The sequence below is a fragment of the Periplaneta americana genome, chromosome 12 (assembly GCF_040183065.1).
Source record: "Periplaneta americana isolate PAMFEO1 chromosome 12, P.americana_PAMFEO1_priV1, whole genome shotgun sequence".
Lineage (NCBI taxonomy): Eukaryota > Metazoa > Arthropoda > Insecta > Blattodea > Blattidae > Periplaneta > Periplaneta americana.
The window spans coordinates 111,768,112-111,785,376 of NC_091128.1; the positions used below are offsets into that span (position 1 = coordinate 111,768,112).

Sequence of the window (17,265 nt, forward strand, 5' to 3'; positions counted from 1 at the left end):
TATATTCAGTCAGTTGATAGATTTGCGTTTTACAAATGATCGACGTGACTAAGGAGGGAAAATGGAAAATAGCTGTCTGCTCTGTGGAAACAATCAATTTGAAAACGTGCTATAGGCTTACTCGGAAATGAATTATAGTCTAACAAATTAAGTGTTACACATATTTAACCCAAATTATTTTAAGATTAATTTGTTCCGTGCCAGTTTCCATTTAAATCCCATTTTCTCCCTTTTTTCGAGTATATTTTGTTCGATTGCAGTAGTGTATGTTTGATAGTTGTCAGACCCATATTTGATCCATAATAACTCCACTACTAAATTTATAATATTACCATTACTTAATTCATAATATCCACACTACTTAATTCATAATACGTTTACTTATTATTGAATTCATATTAGCTCTACTATTTATTTCATAATAGTCCCACTGTTTTAACTAATCAGACATAAAATAATATTATTATTATAAATAATTAATATTTTAATATACTATTCTATCAATTTCTTAATATAGGTTTTATAAAATTATATGGTAATAATAGGAGAGATAAGAGTGTGGGAATAGCTATTTTTTGTGAATTTTTACGAAATAAATTACTTAAAAATCTTCTATAATCATACAAGTTGTGAATTGAATAATATTATGAGTTTCTGGTACTACGAAAATGTTTTTGTACACGAAGCGGGAAATGAAAGCTTGTTTTCAATTGGGGATCGGAAATCGGTGTCAATTAGATGTGTCTTATGAATTGAAATTGAAGAAAATTAGTTGCTAATACTATTATTATCGTTGATAACTTGATAAGGTGCTGAATTATTTTATAACATAGGTTTATGTGAAATTGATAACGAAAAAATACTTTTATGACTCCCATTTTTTGACACAATGTGGTGTAGAATATTTCATCGTGTGCCTCATCATAGGGAGCTTCACGTTCTTGACGTTACAAATCTATCAACTGGCTAAATACACTGTAGTCAATGTGTTAGTTAATTCGATTTACTATATGCCGGTTTCAGGTTTAATTATGTAATTTTAATATATAAAATATCTTCAGAATAAAGCCCATCATAATTATTTTACAGATTGTGTCCTAATTTATTATAAATTAATACTGTTAATTAATCTATTGCTTCTTGTGTTGCTGTTGACTTTTGTGACCACCCTTTTTGGCATAACTGCTTTGGTGACTGTGTTCTTTTTCATGACCCTGATGTCCTTTATGCCCTTTGTGATCTGAGGATTTGTGTCCTTTGGCGTATTCTCCTTTCTTTCCGTGCTGGTCTCCTTTAGATCCTTCCTGCACAAACAAAATATGAATCGATAAATTCATGCACGCTTGTACACTGTTGGAGTTGTTTACTTAATCTATATAATTCATTGCTACATGCCATTCCATAAACGACTCAAATAGACGCTTAGCTTATAGTACGACGAATATGAAGGCCAATCTTTTTTCGTTGACAGTCAGGTTTGTCCTTCAGCAGACTATGTTACTATAGTGTGAGATGTATTTATAAGCAGGATGGCTTTTAAGGAACACGGAGGTTCATTGCCGCCCTCGCATAAGCCTGTCATCGGTCCCTATGCTGAGCAAGATTAATCCAGTCCCTAGCATCATATTCAATCTCTCTCAAATCCATTTTAATATTATCCTTCCACTTACGTCTCGGCCTCTCCATAGGTCTTTTTCCCTCAAATCTTCCAACTAACACTCTATATGCATTTCTGGATTCATCCATGCGCGTTGCATGCCCTGTCCATCTCAAACGTCTGGATTTAATGTCCCTAATTATATCAGGTGAAGAATACAATGCGTGCAGCTATGAGTTGTGTAACTATTAACTATGGTAAAGTGTTGGAATAAGATTTGTTTAATAGATTTTATATTGAGGTCGGAGTCGGAGTTCGTAATTTTAAGATGTCATCAACTCTGACTCAAGAGTCCACCACGTATTTCTTTGGAAGCCGACTTGATGACTCCCGTTTCCAACTACACAACCTTCTTATTGACTTAGAACTACTCAGAACTTTAAATCCATTTCTTGATTCACACTCTTACACACTATCTACCAAAAAGTAATTGGGCACTGTTTTTGCCTCTTTAGAAACTCGTGGTATCACCTCTTGTTGCTATAACAGCAGCCACCCTGTCAGGCATGTTCTCCACTAGTTTGTGTAGGATATCCACTGGAATGCGTCGCCATTCCAATTGCAACATGGCACTCAGTTGGACAATGGAAGTTGGCCCATGTTTCAGCGGCTACTATGCAGTGATATGCAGACAATAATGTTCACAGGTTGGACTGGCCTGCACAGTGTCCTGATCTCAATCCCATTGAGCATCTTTGGGACGAAATGGACCGGTGATTGAGGTCTCGGGAGATGCGGCCAACTTCCACTGTCCAACTGAGTGCCATGTTGCAAGAGGAATGGCGACGCATTCCAGTGGATATCCTACACAAACTAGTGGAGAGCATGCCTGACAGGGTGGCTGCTGTTATAGCAACAAGAGGTGGTACCACGAGGTTCTAATGGGGCAAAAACAGTGACCAAATACGTTTTGGTAGATAGTGTAGTAAGTCTTTACAAATTTATGAAGTGATGGGCACAATATTTCTATCGATGGCGAGGACATAATATGTGGACAATATGAGTAGTGCATAGTTATGGAAGAACTTCCTGGCTACCGAATTTGTCGACATACGCCCGATACCAATTAAACTTTCGAGCAAACCGAGCTAATATTTCGAATAGAGAATAGTTTGGGAAAATATGAAGCTGTAAAATAGACGGGCGAACGCAAAAACAAAATTTAGATGTAGTAACTGTAAATGTACTACAGAAGGTTTTCCTCGCACACGTCAATCCATAAAGTAAAATTCAGTTTTTTGTATCAGGGAACACTAATTTCCAGCATATCAATTACGTTAATGGCTGACGATTTTTGTATAATTTATTTGCATTGCAATACTACTGGTTTTCAAGGTTGTCAATTAAATTAATAATGCAAATTTTTTGTATGTTGAAATTTTTAATTATTCACTAGTGTATTTGCTACCCTTTATCACATTACGCTTCTATCTGCGATAAATAATTTTTGTAATGATTAAATTATGTAATATACCCATGAAAATACAACATAATTATATGTATAGATTATCTGCCTTCCATTACGTTAAGTAGCGAAAATAACTAATAATGTTTAATAACTTATCAGCCAATGTTTACAATTGAATCGCTCATTTCCGAAAGGGCTTCAGTCCATTTTTTTGGCAAAACGAGTTTTCCGTTGGAATTGGCAATTTAGGGGTCGACGCATCATTTTACAACAAAAGAGCGTCGATGCAGTTGATATTTATGTGTGAACTGTAGTGTAGAAATGTTGTTCCTTTCCAAATGGAGTCAGTCCTGGACTGTGGCCCGTTTGGAAAAAAAAACTGTTGCCAACCATGGTTTATGTACGAGATTGGATTGATAATAATTATAATCGAAATATATCTAATGATTTGTATTGTAATGTTCTGTTGGTAGTACTTTGACTGTTGTATCGTTGTTGAAGTCATTCCTGATTCATTTTGTAAGTAAAAATGAACCAATATAATGCTTCAAGAAAGACGAAAGTGAATATTGTAAATTACAATAAGAACAGGAACTTTAGCAGGATTGAGAGAGTTTTCAAACATGAAGATCCGAACACGTAAATTTTCGTTTTGCAAACGAATTTTACAACGTTACATTTGTTCGGATAAAATTTCTGCATTACTCTCTTAAATTGAGTGAGCATATTGGGAGTTCAATCAATGGCTCTTCCAAGATAGCAATGAAATGTTTCATATAAAACAATTTTTATTTTGGAAAATGCAAAAACGAGCAAAATTGTATTAAACTCTCTTATTTCAAATAACTCAAAGAACAACACCCTGAAATTAATGATATTACTTACGGTTCACCCTATATATATATATATATATATATATATATATATATATATATATATAAAGATTTTATTGCGGTTGTGTATCGAGTTGTCGTAAACATATACAGAAAAAAATATTTTTTCCAAATGGGCTTAAGTCCACGATTTTGGGAACTTATAACATATGCAGAAAATAATTTTTGATTGTTATTTCTATGTTATATGGATACATTATCACATATATGGCATCACAATGCTAATAAAGTCATTTATTGAATATGAGCAACACAGAACAGTTTTTCACCTTTTCTCAAATTTACCATTTTTGGACTGTGGCCTTTCTGGAAAGGAATAATTCAATCATTAGCATGTGCACTATATAAAACCAACCTTCATTTTACTTTTTATATCGTTAAACACTTATACTGTGTGTAACACAGTTTACTGGATTGAACATAGGAAATCAATAATTTTAAATACTCGTACTATCTTCTCTGTGTATTACTTACTTACTTACTTACAAATGGCTTTTAAGTAACCCGCATAAGCCCGCAATGGGTCCCTATCCTTTGGAAGATTAATCCAGTCTCTATCATCATATCCCACCTCCCTTAAATCCATTGTAATATTATCCTCCCATCTACGTCTCGGCCTCCCCAAAGGTCTTTTTTCCTCTGGCCTCCCAACTAACACTCTATATGCATTTCTGGATTCGCCCATACGTGCTACATGCCCTGCCCATCTCAAACGTCTAGATTTAATGTTCCTAATTATGTCAGGTGAAGAATACAATGCAAGCAGTACTGCGTTGTGTAACTTCATTCTCCTGTAACTTCATCCCTTTTAGCCACAAATATTTTCCTAAAAACCTTATTCTCAAATACACTTAACCTCTGTTCTTGTCTCAAACTAGTAATATAACTGTTTTATAAACTCTAACTTTCAGATTTTTTGACAGCAGACTAGATGACAAAATCTTCTCAACCGAGTAAAAACAGGCATTTCCCATATTTATTCTGCGTTTAATTTCCTCTTGAGTGTCATTTATATCTGTTACTGTTGCTGCAAGATATTTTAATTTTTCCACCTCTTCGAAAGATACATCTCCAATAGAAAGATTTTATAAAGAAAATGTTAAGGGACTAAATTGAAATGCACTAACAACTATTTGTTTTCTTAATAGATTTAGAGGAATTAATGAAATAAAATTCTAAATTGTATGATGGTTTTTGGCTTTTGTAATGTATTTAAGTTTGTATCATTTCTGTTAAGGCCCCATGACATTCGATATTAAATATAACGCTAAAATAATTGACTCTAGAAGAAACAAATATTATTATGTTAAATGAGCAATTGAAAATAAGCTGGCATTTACGGCAATAGAAGACGAAATAAATACTCTAAAACTCCATTCGATTTTTTATATTTGTCAATATTGGTGTAGACTGTAGACTATATAGCTACGTTTTTAGATTGTTAAACAGTTCGTTCGCATGAAATAGTAATTTTCTTAAGTATTATGAAGTGTACTTGCCAAGGGCATAAACTTATGCAGCTTTCTTTCGAATAAGTTTGTAGATTGTACTCACGGAATGGTGGCTTCCCTTGTGGGCTTTGTCCTCTTGGTTGTGGTAATGTTGGCCGTGCTCGCCATACTTGTTGAACTTGCCGCTCTCGTGAAGGTTGCTCCAGTGCTTATCCAGTTTGTGGTATTCGTCCTTGTGGTATTTGTCACGGAATCCCTGTTAACACAAACACTGTCTTGTAGAAATCTATTTCACGAGCAGATGTCGGATTACGTGAACGTGTACAAATTTATCTCATTAAACTAGCAACTAGATTGATGAAACGGACACACAAAAACTCCATCGTGCCACATTTTTTAGTCCCAGGTGTAGCTCAGTCAGTTGATGTCTTCTCACTAAGGAATCATTGTTAGAATATTTGATAGATTGTATGAAATAAAATGTGAGATACTTGATAAATAAAGCGACTTTGGGAGAGATTTTTATCACACAATTTTAATTGTAGGAATATTATAGGAATAAATTTATGGGACGAGGTAATAAAAGAGACAATTTAGGAGTGAAGTGAAGAGAGAAAGTTAAATACTATACGTAAATAAATAGAGGACAGAGTAGTAGGGAAATATTAAATGATGTGTTGTAAAATAGAGAAAAGGGAAATGTAAACAAATAATTTCGGAGAAAATAGCTGGAAAATAATAATTAAGAGCAGGTCGATTTGAGAATAGAGAATAAAATAAATAAATAATATAAATTATTAAGGAAGAGAATATGCAATATTAAATAGAAAAGCGAGAAATGGAAGGGAGACAGCCTAAGTATGAGAGAGAGAATAGAATAGGATAGATAGGGAAGAATAGATAGCAATTCATTTAAAATAGAAGAATAGAAAGTAAACAGAAAATACTTGGCAAATGTTAATATTAAAGGGATGGTGGATCGAAAAGCAGAAATGTGATGGTCCACCATAACTATGAATTGTAAAGTTGACTGACAAATATATAATATCATATATCACATCACACACTTTTCATTTTTATTCCACCGTTATTGCCAGAGCTCGCCCATTTCATTTGGCAATTATTTTTGTATTTTATTTTCCCCAAAGAAAATTTACCAGCATTATATTTGAATCACCACCTGCTCGAAAGCATCCACGCATCTGATAGCTGCTTTTACTGGCTGCTCATTCAGTGGTCAAACATGTAACGTGAATAGGAAAAAATTGCCCTAGATGCCAGCTCCCAACGATCTACTATGTAGTCGCTTGTGGATATAGATCTTATGCTTTATCTTTATATTATGTGATTAAAATATTACTTTGTTTCGCGACTCTAATAGCTTCGCTAATCCAATATTTTCTTTGCTTTTGAAACAGAAGGTAATACAACTGGACATGCATAAACAAAATTTAAAATATGAAAATCAATGAGTTACTCAGTTATAAAAGCCCCTATGTGACAGAATTAAAACAGTTAAAATTGCAAATTAACTACTAGGAGGATATTTTATTGAACTTGTAAGGTTAATTAATTATTTTTGTACTTAAAAAGTTACAGAAGACCATGATCTGGTTATAGGCCTATACTATCAGTTTTTGATGATTTACAAAAAAAAATATATATATGAACTTTTCAGTAGACACTTTTGCAACTAGGCAATTCAATAAAAAGATGAACTATGCCCCAGAAACTTAGAGCTTCAATACTTTTCCAGAAAGGGATTTGTACTAACAAGGAAACAGGAAAACTTTTTCTATATGGAACTTTCTTACATTACTAAGTAGAGGTTTCAGGAATTTATCCACACAAGTTTCTGATGTTTATTATTCGTAGCACACTTCAATATGTCACACTTGCACAAACTAAGTAGAACTACATGTTTTTTTATATTTTGAAGCAGACATATAGATGTGCTGGTTGGTGCTGCACCTATCGTTGGAATTTTGAAATACGCCGTTTCAGTGAAAACACTGTTGAAATAATAGTATAGGGAAGCAGTATAAGCAGCCATCGGATGCGTTCGATGAGACGGTGATTTGAATATAATTGCCTACTATTAATTCTCCATATTTGCATGTAACTCTATTGTACTTGAGGTATGTTATTGTTACACTTCAAAGCACAAGTCATATTCGCATCTCCGCATTGATATGCTGGTGAAATGAATAGAGTTCTCCTGAAGAGTACATCCTTGATCCTACTATTACTCGTATATTCGAGCAAAGCAACGGTCAATCAGAATAGGTAGACAATGAAGAACTGTAAATATATGAGCCTACGATAATAATAATAATAATAATAATAATAATAATAATAATAATAATAATAATAATAACAATAATAATGAATAATTTCGAGGGAAAAATTGTTCCGGGGCCGGGTATCGAACCCGGGACCTTTGGTTAAACGTACCAACGCTCTGCCACTGAGCTACCCGGGAACTCTACCCGACACCGATCGAATTTTTTCTTCTATATCCACAGACCTTAAAGTGGGCTGACAACCGTCAAGCAACCAACATTTGAGTGCACACTAACTCTGTGTGACTTTAAATTGTGGTACGTTTAACCAAAGGTCCCGGGTTCAATACCCTGCCCCGGAACAATTTTTCCCTCGAAATTATTCAAAATAACTTTACAGGGAGTTATTCCTGAAAGCTTAATTTGCATAATACACGTCACTGTACGTAACAGAAAACCACAATTTAAAGTCACACAGAGTTCGTGTGCACTCAAATGTTGGTTGCTTGACGGTTGTCAGCCCACTTTGAGGTCTGTGGATATAGAAGGAAAAATTGGATCGGTGTCGGGTAGAGTTCCCGGGTAGCTCAGTGGGAGAGCGTTGGTACGTTTAACCAAAGGTCCCGGGTTCGATACCCGGCCCCGGAACAATTTTTCCCTCGAAATTATTCAAATTAACTTTACATGGAATTATTCCTGAAAGCTTAATAATAATAATAATAATAATAATAATAATAATAATAATAATAATGATAATAATAATAATAATAATAAGGATAATGATATTAGTAATAATAACAATAATAATAATAATAATAATAATAATAATGGCCACCGTCGTAGCTCAGTCGCTTAAGGCGCTTGCCTGGCGTACCGGAGTTGCGCTGCAGCGCGAGTTCGACCCCCGCTTTGGCGGATTATCTGGTTGGTTTCTTTCCGAGGTTTTCCCCAATCGTGAGGCGAATGTCAGGCAGACTGTAGCGAATCCTCGGCCTCATCTCACCAAATACCGTATCGTTATCGTTATCTTCGGCGCTAAATTTTTTTTAGTTTAGTAGGTTGGTAGGTTATTTTACGACGCTTTATCAACATCTTAGGTTATTTAGCGTCTGAATGAGATGAAGGTGATAATGCCGGTGAAATGAGTCCGGGGTCCAACACCCAAAGTTACCCAGCATTTGCTCATATTGGGTTGAGGGAAAACCCCGGAAAAAACCTCAACCAGGTAACTTGCCCCGACCGGGATTCGAACCCGAGCCACCTGGTTTCGCTGCTAGACGCGCTAACCGTTACTCCACAGGCGTGGACTCGGCGCTAAATAACCTTGTAGTTGATACAGCGTCGTTAAATAACCCAGTAAAAAGTAATAATAATAATAATAATAATAATAATAATAATAATGTAATAATATAATAATAATAATAATAATAATAATAATAATCCAAAGATATTTACATATCTCAAAGATACTATTTCCAAAATTAAGTCCTTTGAATAAAATCCAGCCAAAAAAGGTATACCACATAAAGCAAAATTATAAATACATAAACATGTTGAAGTTGAAAGTATTTGAAAGGAAAATTACCCAGAAAACGAATATCTTAATAATAATAATAATAATAATAATAATAATAAATAATAATTTGTTAGCGGCCCTCTGTTAAATGCTCTCTGACTCTCCAGAGGAGTCGCGGGCCCCCAGTTAAGAATTACTATGTTAGAGTATATAATGTAATTAAATTTGTTTTTCTTTCCTAAAACGTACATGAATACATCTTCCTGTTTTAGAAACACTTCGTATGAACTATTTTTATGCATAGGTGTTTAAATATTTTGACAATTTTTATATTGAAAGCCTAAGATGTGTTAGCAAATTTTATACCACATGTGTGCACAAAAACACCGCCTTTATCTGTACGGGATTAATTGAAAGGCACGTAAGCCATTATTAGTATTATTTTCTCTTTAAACATTTAAGTTCACCATTGAGTACTGAAGTAAACATGTTCTTTCTCTTTCTGCGTAATAAACGTCCATCTGTAGTAAATCGCGAGAGAATTGCGTCACTGGCCTTTGTTGTCATTTGCTGCCATTTAGTGCGCATTCGCTGTACTGTATGTTACTAGATGGAATGTGAACATAGCATACTTCTAACATGGATTAAGTTATGACCTTCCTACAAAGGTACAGACGAGAATGAGTTGCCAACATAGCTCTATCCTCAAATAGACCTGTTAATATCCGCTCCATTACTTCTATGACAGCACCACGAAAGCAAAAACAAGCAATGAGTTTGAATTTGTTTATTGATCACTTTGTAATGCTACGACGGCTGTACAACATGGTTTGAACAGGCCGTTTCAAACTAACACTCGCTCATAGTACGGGAAAACAGCTGTTCAGTGTTGACCAAGTGGCGCTGTACTCGTATAGGTACTGCTAACGTAAAACTATCAAAATAGAATAGATCAGGTACTCTCAGAATCGCTCATTTACTGCAGGAAAGGAAAAAATAAATACGAGAGAATTTGGGTTAAACATTGGCTGTCGAATCGGTCTGAATTGTCTCATAACAATCTTATGACCAGGTGCATCAACACTGTTTAAGCTTTAACAACCATTAGGCTAACTGCCGACTTAATGCCTGTTAAGACACAATCACGGTGCACCAAGAGGTGCAAGCATGTCTGATGCTCATGTTTCCTGTCGGGAGCCAAGGTGAATGTTCTTTATTAAAAGTGAATCAGGCGTAGAGAAAAACATAAGTTATTGGCTGTATTGGACTCAACATTTTAATTGCATGATCACAATCACGCTTGTGAAAATAACCATTACTGTCGAACAGTATTAAAATTGTTAAGCAGTCTGTTCTCTTATAATAATAATAATAATAATAATAATAATAATAATAATAATAATAATAATAATACTTACTTTTAAGAAACCCGGAGGTTCATTGCCGCCCTTACATAAGCCCGCCATTGGTCCCTATCCTGAGCAAGATTAATCCAGTCTCTACCATCATATCCCACCTCCCTCAAATCCATTTTAATATTATCTTCCCACCTACGTCTCGGCCTCCCCAAAGGTCTTTTTCCCTCCGGCCTCCCAATTAACACTCTATATGCATTTCTGGATTCGCCCATACGTGCTACATGTCCTACCCATCTCAAACGTCTGGATTTTATGTTCCTAATTATGTCAGGTGAAGAATACAATGCGTGCAGCTCTGCGTTGTGTAACTTTCTCCATTCTCCTGTACCTTCATCCCTCTTAGCCCCAAATATTTTCCTAAGAACCTTATTCTCAAACACCCTGAATCTCTGTTCCTCTCTCAAAGTGAGAGTAATAATAATAATAATAATAATAATAATAATAATAATAATAATATCACAACGAAGCTCTCACAAATTTTCTCCTGCGTCAGAACAGAAGAAAACTTAAGGGAGAGGTTGGGCTAGCCCTAATTGTTATTATCGGACACAGCGATTTCAGGAAACATCAACAACTGTGGATCTCTTTCAAGGAGATCCCATTTGTAGACTGTGCGAACAGGAAAGAATTAGACAGAATCGTGGGAAGACAGTAGTGTAATTAAGAGATTGTGCGCAGATGGCAATGGCAGAAATGGAGGTTACTCCGACGCTTAAAATGTATAAGGATAAGGATCTTGAAAAAGAAGAAGAAGAGAAATGGAGACTCCAACTCTTTGGAATCCTGTCATTGAGCCATGCTGTATGAATGACCCTAACATGGGAGTGAAGGTTCTGGAACTTATCAAGAATTCATAGCTAGAACTAGGACTCTCCCTCAGAGACAAGATTTCCAACACCAGACTCAAGCAGATGACAAACACCAGAGACATGGCACACCAAGGGGAACGCCTGAAATGGAAATGGGGAGGCCACGTGTCGAGACTCCAAGGCTGCAGATGGGCGCATATTTCCACCATGTGGGACCCACGCATCGGGAGGCGAAACCGAGGAAGACCTGGGACCAGATGGGCGGACTTCTTCAAGAGCCTAGCTGGACCCCTGTGGTCCAGAACAGCCAAGAACCGAGAAGAATGGAGATCGCTACAGTTTGCCAGTATCGAGTGAGAGTGCAAGTGTACACACACAAACGACGAACAAAACTTATATAGAACAGAATCTACCGTCATGCGGATTAGCTCACCGCATGATCTCTAAAGAGCTCCCCTTTAAGGAGGCCATAGCCCTTCACGGGAAATCCAAAGGCTATTTCATTCATTCATTCATTCATTCATAGCTAGAAATCATGTGATGGGTAGCACAAAAACACATAAGGCTTAAGTGCAAGAGTTAAACAATTCTTAAAAATCCCCATTTACTACTACTGGATAATCCAATTATCTTCTGACTAGGGCTGCGGCGAGAACAGCCTCTGCTGTTAAGGCAACGCCTACAGCCGGACGGGGAAGTGGACGGGCGGGATTAACTGGTTTTGACCTGACTCTCACGCGACACAGTTAGTGTTGTTTGAACAGTACAACCAACTAGAGATGGATAAAAAAAAGCTGGAACAGTTTTCTTGAAACTGTTTCGATAACCCTTTAACAGTCACCTACTAAAAATGACTTTCGATGTCATAATACATTGAACAGCTGATTTAAAGACGATTCAAGGGTTTTGAAACATGATCCGGAAGCAGATGAGAAGTTGAAACAGTTGGAACACTCGGAATAGTTAGCACTGATGTTGTAAACATCAGTGGCGTAGCATGAAATTTTGAGAAGGGGAAGCTAACTCAAGTTGTCTTTCATGCAATATGAGAAAACGTATTACAAAAATACAGTCTTAAAATAAATAGTAGTCAATTTCAAGTCAGCAGTCGAAGATTGGTTGGAACATCGTAAGTAACACCAATAAGGCATGACCTCAAATGATACGTAGTAAAATATGATTTCACGGTTTACACATATCTCTTAACAAATAGACACGTATACGTATAACATTAGCTCACTCCCTGTCATACTTAGAGAAATCACAATATTAACGGTCAATAGATACAGGATTAGTATCATTACGTAAGTATGCGTCTGTCTTTTGGTTGTGTCCTTCATTGACAGCAAGGGAGTCGGTCATTTGTTTTTTAAATCACACTTTTGTTCGTAAGTCAGTCTTGATAATACAATTGTCCTAAAAAAATTCAAGTAAATTAGTGTCAGGAACTGTTAGTTCACTCATTATTTATTATATCAGCCACAATGCACACTAACACATCAACTGAACACAACTGACGAAAAGGGATAACTCGGAAACTACTTATTTTAAATGTTAAAGCTAGCTTCTTGGCTTCTTGCGAGCCTTGAGACTAGGGTAGTTTAGTTAGAAAGGGATGGAAAATCTGCGGGGTGGATTACAGAGAAGAAACCAGTCTGCTTGGAAGCTGGTGTGTGCAGGCTTCTTGTTTACTGCTGCATCACAAATCATCCTGGGCTGCCTCATCACAATATTTAACGCGTAAATATAAATTGTATTAAAATTTATAAATAATTTTGTTCATAAACTGCAGGTTTATTATGAAAATATTATTAACTGGGGAAGCTAAGCTTTTTAGCTTACATTGACGCTACGCCACTGGTAAACATATTCTTATGAAACTGTTTCTTTGAAACTGTTATTTTGGAACAGCTTCGTTCATGAAACAGTTATACTCGAAACTGTTTCTTAAAAAGAACAGTTTATGCCATCTCTACAAGCAACTACGCGTGTACAGTCTGCTATGAATAGATGATAAATAATAGGATTATTTCAAGAGAAATTCCCAGGTGATCGAGTTTGAAGTCGTGATACGATTCAAGAATCAGTTAATAAATTTCGGGAAACGGGAAGTGTTGAAGATAAACGAGAAGGTGACGTAGAGTACTCACAGAAGAAACTCTTGATGACATTGAATAACGCCTAGAAAATTCCTCTAAGAAATCTCCTAAGCAGATGCCAGAAATGTTTGAAAAATGAAGGCAGGCAGTTTCAGCATCTCCTTGCGTGACATGGATGAGTACATAATTTTTAAAGTGCATTAGAATTTATTAGGCAGTCACTCTAGCATAACAAGTAACCGCTCAATCACTGTCTCATGTATTGCCCGGCTGGCGGGAAGCGATAGCTTATCGACTGGCACAATTCCTGCCGCAGCTCTGGTCAGACGACAATTGGATGACTCAGTACTACTACTAATAAGGGAAACTCGGCTAATTCCGCAGTACGGGTAATTCCGCAGTACGGGTAATTCCACAGTACGGGTAATTCCGCAGTAATGCATATATGATTTTACTGCGGCGTTACAATAGCTTGAACGTAAGTTTTGAGAGGTTGTCAACAGGAGGTATGTCCTCTGCAATGTTACAGAAAAAAATATCAAGGATATTGGTTGACACCTCTGTCGGCAATGCAGTGAAACATCGAAAGTTGGCTGTTTTTCGTGTTTTGCTACACAGCTGTGAAGAAAGTGAGCATTGTTTCATATAAATTGTTCCTTTTATGTTACTTTCATAATGTATTTCATAGTTATTTACTACTGCGTAATTACCCGAGTCCTATTGCGGATTTATCCGCACTGTTGCGGAATTACCGGAGTTGTTCTTTTTCAACTGTAGGTAATGTATGTACAACTAAATATATTTGCATTTTAATAGGTATCTTTATCTCATTTGGTAATGAAAGGTTTCGTCCATGTCTACATACCTTGATAATATTTTTCAGTAAACATTTTGATAAAAATATGATAGATTTACTTCTTAATATTGCGGAATTAGCCGAGTCTCCCCTGCTACTATTATTATTATTATTATTATTATTATTATTATTATTACAAAGTATATGATTATATCTCGTGACCAGAATATTGTACGAAATGGAAATATAAAAATTGGAGATTTATCCTTCGAAGGGGTGGAAAAATTCAAATATCTTGGAGCAACAGTAACAAATATAAATGACACTCGGGAGGAAATTAAACGCAAAATAAATATGGGAAATGCCTGTTATTATTCGGTTGAGAAGCTTTTATCATCTAGTCTGCTGTCAAAAAATCTGAAAGTTAGAATTTATAAAACAGTTATATTACCGGTTGTTCTGTATGGTTGTGAAACTTGGACTCTCACTCTGAGAGAGAAACATAGGTTAAGGGTGTTTGAGAATAAGGTGCTTAGGAAAATATTTGGGGCTAAGAGGGATGAAGTTACAGGAGAATGGAGAAAGTTACACAACGCAGAACTGCACGCATTGTATTCTTCACCTGACATAATTAGGAACATCAAATCTAGACGTTTGCGATGGGCAGGGCATGTAGCACATATGGGCGAATCCAGAAATGCATATAGAGTGTTAGTTGGGAGACTGGAGGGAAAAAGATCTTTGGGGAGGCCGAGATGTAGATGGGAGGATAATATTAAAATGGATTTGAGGGAGATGGGATATGATGGTAGAGACTGGATTAATCTTGCACAGGATAGGGACTGATGGCGGGTTTATGTGAGGGCGGCAATGAACCTTCGGGTTCCTTAAAAAGCCATTTGTAAGTATTATTATTATTATTATTATTATTATTATTATTATTATTATTATTATTATTATTATTATTATTATTATTAAAATGTTTCGGTTAGTGGACCTGGTTAATTCATTCCCATCGACAATTTGCTCGCCTGCAATCCCCATCAAAATAAATATGGGAAATGCCTGTTATTATTCGGTTGAGAAGCTTTTATCATCTAGTCTGCTGTCAAAAAATCTGAAAGTTAGAATTTATAAAACAGTTATATTACCGGTTGTTCTGTATGGTTGTGAAACATGGACTCACACTCTGAGAGAGAAACATAGGTTAAGGGTGTTTGAGAATAAGGTGCTTAGGAAAATATTTGGGGCTAAGAGGGATGAAGTTACAGGAGAATGGAGAAAGTTACATAACGCAGAACTGCACGCATTGTATTCTTCACCTGACATAATTAGGAACATCAAATCTAGACGTTTGCGATGGGCAGGGCATGTAGCACATATGGGCGAATCCAGAAATGCATATAGAGTGTTAGTTGGGAGACCGGAGGGAAAAAGATCTTTGGGGAGGCCGAGATGTAGATGGGAGGATAATATTAAAATGGATTTGAGGGAGATGGGATATGATGATAGAGACTGGATTAATCTTGCACAGGATAGGGACTGATGGCGGGCTTATGTGAGGGCGGCAATGAACCTTCGGGTTCCTTAAAAGCCATTTGTAAGTATTATTATTATTATTATTATTATTATTATTATTATTATTATTATTATTATTATTATTATTATTATTATTAAAATGTTTCGGTTAGTGGACCTGGTTAATTCATTCCCATCGACAATTTGCTCGCCTGTAATCCCCATCACCAACAAACACTAGCGCTTCACCTACCTTGGTGAATCCTGTTTTCTTGTACTTGTCGTGCTCCTTGTGCTTGCTGCCATGGTGACCTCCTTCTTGCTCGTGATGTGACGCCCCGTGGGAGTCTCCTCCATGGTGCGAGTTGTGTTTGCCCCCCTCCTCTTCAGTCTTTTTGACGTGCTTCTCTTTTCCCTGCTCACCCTTGTGGCCAGAGTGATGGTCATGGACCAGCTTGTGACCGAAGGTGCCTGATTGTCCTTTAGCTTCCTTGTGACCTCCGCTGGCCGCTTGACCTTTGCTTGCCTCATGTCCTTTGGATGACTGATAGCTGTGGTGACCTTGCTTGGAGTCTGTAGCCTTGTCTCCCGCTATTCAAAGCAAAGGACATTATTAATGCAGTGAGTTCAGGTTACTTAAGGAATGTTTAAACAGATAATGCGTTCAGAAATCCTTCAGGCTCTGCGACAGAAATAGATATTATGGGATGTCTGTTTTGGTTAACCTTGGTGTAGGCCTATGCAACAGATAAGATGCACATATTGATCGTTGCATGGGAGACACGGCCGTGGATTCGTAACTTTCTTAGGATTTGGATGTTTCTCAATTGTCAGCGTAGTGTCAACGGGACAGAAGTTCAAGGATTTGTTTTTTTTTTCCAAGACTCACGTCTATTATCAAGCAATATATTATCTCATTTGATAAATGTCGAAGGAAAACTATTTTTTTTGGTTACATTTGTAGTATGATTAGTGTAATATATTACTAGGAAGCGATGTATGCAATGGAGGGGAAAAGAATCTGGCCAGCCTACCCCATTACCTCTTGGCTTAGTTACACCATTACCTCTTGACTTAGTTACCCCATTACCTCTTGGCTTAGTGATGCCTTATTGGGGTCATAAGGTTCAAACCTGTCTTCGGATAGTTGACTAAACAACAACCTAAATCTCTATGCTTATAAAATAGATATTGATATTGTATAGCCCATAGGCTACATGGGCACAATTTTCGGTTACGTGAAGCACTCGATTTGAAATAGTTTGTTTACTAGGAGAGGAGACTGCAGAGTAAGATGGAAAATATAAACTGCTGCGACCTGCGTCACCTTATCGTAATCGCTAAGGCGGTCGGTGGCGAATTATTAGGAAAGCGCTTGGTTAACGTAAGAGAATCGAAAACTTTTATTCAATTTGGCA

The 17,265-nt window shown here is 36.5% G+C and overlaps 1 protein-coding gene across 1 annotated transcript in view; it reads right to left on the bottom strand.

The window, feature by feature from the left end:
* Positions 1–523: 523 nt before the first annotated feature.
* Positions 524–17,265, bottom strand: part of LOC138710067 (hornerin-like) — a 42,735-nt gene continuing 25,993 nt past the window's right edge. Inside the window, exons 3-5 of the mRNA XM_069840710.1 lie at positions 16,101–16,438; positions 5,513–5,665; positions 524–1,304 (exon numbers count right to left, since the gene is read on the bottom strand). Of these exons, the coding sequence (XP_069696811.1) occupies positions 1,131–1,304; positions 5,513–5,665; positions 16,101–16,438 (665 nt within the window). The 3' untranslated portion in view covers positions 524–1,130. The remainder of the gene's footprint in view (positions 1,305–5,512; positions 5,666–16,100; positions 16,439–17,265) is intronic.